The sequence below is a fragment of the Phragmites australis genome, chromosome 16 (genome assembly GCF_958298935.1).
Source record: "Phragmites australis chromosome 16, lpPhrAust1.1, whole genome shotgun sequence".
Taxonomy (NCBI): Eukaryota; Viridiplantae; Streptophyta; class Magnoliopsida; order Poales; family Poaceae; genus Phragmites; species Phragmites australis.
Window position 1 is genome coordinate 5013496 of NC_084936.1, and position 6164 is coordinate 5019659.

Sequence of the window (6164 nt, forward strand, 5' to 3'; positions counted from 1 at the left end):
GTAGTTTTGAACTAGTAACACACGCACAAGATTGACTTGACTTTTAATACAACCATCTCTCTCTCTCTCTCTCTCTCTCTCTCTCTCTCTCTCTCTCTCTCTCTCTCTCTCTCTACACAAAAGTGATTCATCGAATTCAAACACCACGTACCTGCCCAAGAGCGTGCTCCCCATCGATCAATTATAAAAGTAGTGCGCCATTACCAGCTGCTGCAAAAATCCAGCGCGGTATCCACCAGTACACACTACAAGGGATCGAGTGCGCGCGAGAAAGATCGAGGGATCAGCATTTGAAACAGATATATCAAGGGCATAACCGAAAGCTTAGCTCGATCCCACCAAGCTACGGCCATGGCGGCGTCGTCGTCTCCCACCTCCCTCCCGCGCCAGCTGCTGCAGTTGGTGTTGTCCCGCCTGGGCGCCGCGCTCTACCGCCCTTCGCGTTCGACCAACCCAGCCGCCGCTGCTTATTATTGCCAAGGACAAGCAGGGCACGGCACCGACATCGCTGCTGCTGCCGCGATTGTGCCGCGGCAGGTGGACGCGGCGGCCGGCCAGCTGCTGGTGGGGAGGATAGGCGCTCCTCCCAAGGGGCGCCCTGGCGAGCCGAGGGTAGGCGGTGGAGGGCATGTTCATACCATGCCGGCGACGGTGCGCGTGGTGAAGCGAGGACCCCGCCCGCCTGGTCCACCGGCAGAAGGCCCCGGCGGCCGTGGTGGAATCGTGCATGCTACTCCTGCTTCTGCTGTTTCTTCTTGAATGTTCTTGAGTTCGTTATAGCCATTGTTGCTATAAAGAAACATTAGAAGCATTGCATGGAGACGAGGAAACAAGTACGGATGACATGAAACAGCCAACAATTTGAGTTAGACTAGTAACGGCTGCTAGTACTATTTCTGTACAAAACCGGATCAGATTATATATATATATATATATATATATATATATATATATATATATATATATATATATACACATATGGTTACACGGATGGAAAATCCCGATATATATATGGGAGGAGACAAGTCTGGGAGATATGTATCCTAACAATTGTGACTTATCTCCTAACCAATATATACATGTCTAAGTTATACACATTAACACATCTACCTTGACATTGGTACATAACTATCCGTGCAACGCAATTGCAGCAGCTACCTCGCTCACCGGTTCTTGAACACGAAAATTCCACTAGGGCATGCGAACACTTGGCTTATCATACTACTACAGAACTAGTTATAAGTATCATCTCATTAGTGCCGGTTCAGCAAAAACGGTACTGATAGAGTATCACTGCCGGTTCATAGTAAAATCAAGCATCCACTAGTCTATTCGGACAAAAACCGGCACTAATAACCAGTATCAGTGCCGGTTCGTATTAAAAACTGGCACTGATATGGTGTGCGGATTCGAAATTTTAATGGATATAGTTTTGGCTCGTGTTGTGAGTCCGACTCTTTCTTTCTCTCTCCCTTATCTCTTCCGCACGCCCTTATCTCTTCATTGGCCCCTCTCTCTCTCTCATTCCGTCCGATTCTCACCAGCCTCTCTCTCTCTCTCTCCTCACCAGCCTCACTGGCCTCTATCTCTCTCCCCTCACCGGCCTCTCTTTAAGACTTCAACTACTCCGCCACTCTCTCCAATGCATCCCCTTTTCCCCTCCGCGCCTCCCATTCTCTCGCTCCCTCTACGGAGACGGATTTGGCGACCTCCCTCCTCAAGCGATCGAGCCTCGCTCTCCCCGCTCAAGGACGCGCCGGATCAGGTGGCGGCGTCGTGGTCCAGATAGGGTATGGGGGGCTTGGCGCCGCCGTGGCCACCATTTTCTTGTGCGCTTTCTCGGTCGTGCGTGGAAATGGTGGGAGGGGCGGTCGGAGAGGTCGGCAATGAGCAGATCCGAGCCTAAGCTCCCACTACTTCCTCTACCCTGTGCTGCAACTCAGCGAGTTGGTCTAGCGGGCATTGGAGTCTTGCATAGGCCTCTCTCCTCCCACTCCTCTCTTCGAGGAGCCTCCTCCTCTTCTCTAGAGAAAGAGAGGGCATAGCTGTGGCGAGATCCAGCGTTGTGCTGTGGCGGCAGCCTTCGAAAGGCCGCATTTTGCAAGTGTGCCTGGCAGTGCCCGGGGGCAGAGGCGATGGGAGCGGTGCTGGGAGCGGCATCCGAGCCGGTTTGGATGCCACTCCCATCGCTGCCAATTTTCTCTTTTCTTATTAACTAAAAATAGCAATAGTATCGGGTAGTCAACCGACACTGATAGTAGCCAACTATCAGTGCCGAAAGAAGAGTACCGGTTGAAAATCGACAGTGAAGCCATTTTTTTTAACCGGCACTGATAAGGTGTTCTACTATAGTGTTAGGACCGTTAATTTATGTTGAGATTTGTATTGGAGGGTTTGGTAAAAAAAATAATTACTAACAAATCTTAAAGGTCCAAAAGGTTTGGCCCACTTTACTAGTAGAGGTGGAGGGAGTTTAACTTAAGACCATGTATAATGGGGTGCTCAGAGGATATGTTTTTGGAAAAACTAAGTTATTTTTTTCAACTGTACTGACGCATGTGCTTAGACGGATGACAAGATGCTTAATTAAGCATCACATATATTAGTGCTAACAAGATAGTTAACTATGTTTAAGCATTTGTAGTCTTGGTTTGCATTGTAAATTACAATTTTTATGTAGATGTTTAACACTCTTTTTTTAAACACCTAGCTATAAGCATCTATCATTGTTCATGCTTTAAAAGGAGTTATATCCTTCACTCCATTAGCTCGTATGGATGAGATGAATAGAAAAATACAAGCACGTGTTTGATTGCCTCAACGGGTCAGGCTGTGGTGGAGATGCACGATACTTGTGAATCTCATCGAAATCATATCATCTGAACCACACCGTTTTGTCTATATAGCCCAACCGATCACCACCACCACTTCAAAGAGTCAGGACCGAAGACAATCCATCTACCCATCTGTCCATCAGGGCAAAGGTGTCTTGAGACTCGGGACCGATCGAGTGCGCTGAAGCATGAGACATCATCGAGCTCGATCAAGCTAAAAATGTCACCCCACTCCTCCTAAGAATGTGTCACGAGAGATCAGGCGCGGCGACAGTACATTGGCTCTTTCGGCATGGCATGCAAACACACATACGCACGTGCAATTAATTGAAAGGTATATGTATATCAAGCTCAATCCCAATCCTTAGAGAAGAGAGAAAAAAGAAAAATATTAAATTTTTATGGCCGTCTTCTAGCTCCCGCTCGCGCTAGTCCCGCTTGCACCTGTCTCGCCTGTTGCACCCCCAGCCCACCCTAGCTATCTCCGGCGCTGAATCCGCGTCCGCCATCCTCACCACGTTAATCCGATCAATTCGCGCTCCCCACCCCATCCTAGCTCATCGGCTGTCTTTCACCGCCCACGACCAGCGACGTCCCGCTACCTCGCCCGTCTCTTCGGCTAGGCCGGCCTACATCCCCGAAGCCTCTTTAAAACGGCGACAAAGGAACTCTAATCAACCTCAAGCTTGTCCAGGGGCGGATTTACAACCTGTGCTTCCGTCTGCCTAAAACTTATTCCGCATCACTCGTTGTGTTTGCATCGATCCCAATCGTGGAGCAAAGCCTAGCAGGTGAGCAGCCCCAGACAGGTCCATCGCCCACTGTCCACCGTCGCTTCTCCCACCGCCTACCTCGTTTCCTCCCCCATGCGCGAAGGGAAAGCCCTCGCGGCTTGCGGGGCTCGCCCGCCCGCAGCGACGTCCGCGGCATCGGCCCCCTGGGACCTCCCATCTCACCGCCTCTCTGATTCACTCCCCGTCGCCGAGCGCACACCATCCGCCAAAGAACCCGCCCACGCCCGCCAGTTTGCCACCCGGCCTCGTCTCCTTCGATCGTGCGATCGCGCCAGCCACCAGGCGTCCAGGCGCCCAGACCTCCGCCCTCCAGAGTTCAGTCACTCCAATGCCTCCCGCATCCTAGCCTACTGCTGCCTGCTGCTTAACTGGTTTGCTCCTGGACTCCTGGTGTGAGGTATGAGACTAGTAGAGTACACATAACACATATGCTAAATAACTAATTTAATTTTTATGTTGCTAGGATTTCGAATTTATTGTTACATGGAGAGGTATTATAAGAAGGATGTTTCTAAGAAAAATGTCGAAATTCAAGATAGTCGTGTTGAGCAAAAAAGACCACGTGTTGAGCTTAATATGGATGACATAGTTGCTGATCCGGGGCTTCGGAAGCCGATTCATGAGTTCCATCCAGATATTAGAGATGATGTCAGGAGAGCATATTTACAAATGGGTCCGTGTAAACCATTCGGTCATAATTTTCCACGCAAACAAGAAAAAAGCCAGACGAGGGGTTTTGTTGAATCATGGTTAGGAAAATTTGATTGGCTAGAGTATAGTGTGCATAAAGATGCAGCTTATTGCTTTTATTGCTACCTCTTTAAGCCACCAAGAACCAATGATTTTGGTAATGTTGCATTCACCAAAGCAGGGTTTAATAATTGGAGGAATGGATTGGATGCTTTCAAGGAGCATGTCCAATCAATTGACCGGTATCACACTAATGCAAGGAGGAACGCCGTTGCTTTCAAAAATCCGAGACAAAGTGTGGCTCATGTGTGGAATGTGAAAGGAACGGAGGAAGAGGAGCAATATAAAACTCGCATGACTATCATATTAGGAATTGTAAGATTTCTCCTTTTGCAGGCTCTTGCTTTTTGTGGGCATGATGGGTCTGCAACATCGAGCAATAGGGGGAATTTTTTAGAGATGCTTGAATGGTACAGAAAGAAAGACCCTAATGTTGCTAGTGTGACTGGTGAGAATGCTCCTGGGAATAATCAAATGACTTGCCCAGAAATACAAAAGGATTTGGTTAGAGCTTGTGCGGAGGAGACAAGTAAGGCAATTAAAACTGATATGGAAGATCGTCTTTTTGCGGTGCTTGTTGATGAGTCTCGTGATGCATCAATAAAGGAGCAAATGGCAGTGATTGTAAGGTATGTGGCAGCATTAAATTTGTCTATATGATTTTATTGTCATTTATCTGTTATCATTTCTCAATAAGCTTTTCTTTTTGTCATGTAGGTATGTCAATGATCAAGGGCACGTGATTGAGAGATTCCTCGGCATTCAGCATGTTTCCTAGACTACATCAGCTTCACTAAGGGTAGCATTGGATGCTATGTTTGGAAAATATGGTCTATCTATTTCTAGATTGCGAGGGTAAGGATACGATGGAGCCTCCAACATGAGAGGACATTTTCATGGGTTGCAAAGACGGGTATTGGATCAAAACCCATATGCTTTTTACATCCATTGTTTTACCCATCAATTGCAACTAGTGGTAGTTTCTGTTGCCAAGTGTTGCAGTTCTGTTTTTGATTTCTTTAACTACACATCTTTGATTGTCAACACTGTCAGTGCTTCTTGTAAGAGTAGAGATCAACTTCTCCAAGATCATCATGAAAAACTTGTGGACAAGTTGGAGAGAGGTGATATTTTTGCAGGAAGAGGAAAAAACCAAGAAACTAGTCTTGCAAGGCCCGGTGATACACGTTGGGGCACACATCATAAAACTTTGGCTCATCTTCAACTAATGTGGGTCTCGGTATTGGAGGTATTGGAGAATATTAGTGAAGATGCTAATGATGGGGAAAAGAAAACACAAGCAGCCGGTTTGATAGAAAAAATGGAGACATTTGAATATGTATTTATATTGCATCTTATGATAAGAGTATTAGGGAAGACTCAAGAGCTGTCACAATGTCTGCAGAGTAAAAATCAGAATATTGTTCGTGCTCTAAGACTGATTGGGTCTGTGTTAAAGAATATGAATGATATGAGGATAAATGGTTGGGATCCGCTTTTTGACGAGGTGAAGAGCTTTTGTCTCAAAAGGAACATAATCATGCCAAATATGGAAGATACAATACCAACTAGGGGTCGTTCAAGGTGTCGTGGTGCTAAATTGGTGAGTTACTACCATCATTTCCACCATGGAATTTTCATTGTTGTGATTGATCAGATTCTTGCTGAGTTAAACAACCGCTTTGCTGAAAGATCAACTCAGTTGTTGAGATGCATTGCTTGCCTTGATCCGAACAATTCTTTTGCCAATTTTGAGGAAGACAAACTGATTGAACTCGCTAGAATA

General features: G+C 46.8%; 1 protein-coding gene across 1 annotated transcript; it reads left to right on the top strand.

The window, feature by feature from the left end:
- Positions 1 to 4194: 4194 nt before the first annotated feature.
- LOC133896249 (uncharacterized) lies at positions 4195 to 5825 on the top strand. Its single transcript, XM_062336823.1, has 2 exons — positions 4195 to 5007; positions 5096 to 5825. The coding sequence occupies exons 1-2, from the start codon at positions 4205 to 4207 to the stop codon at positions 5154 to 5156; spliced, it is 864 nt and encodes a 287-aa protein (XP_062192807.1). The 5' UTR covers positions 4195 to 4204; the 3' UTR covers positions 5157 to 5825.
- Positions 5826 to 6164: the final 339 nt, after the last annotated feature.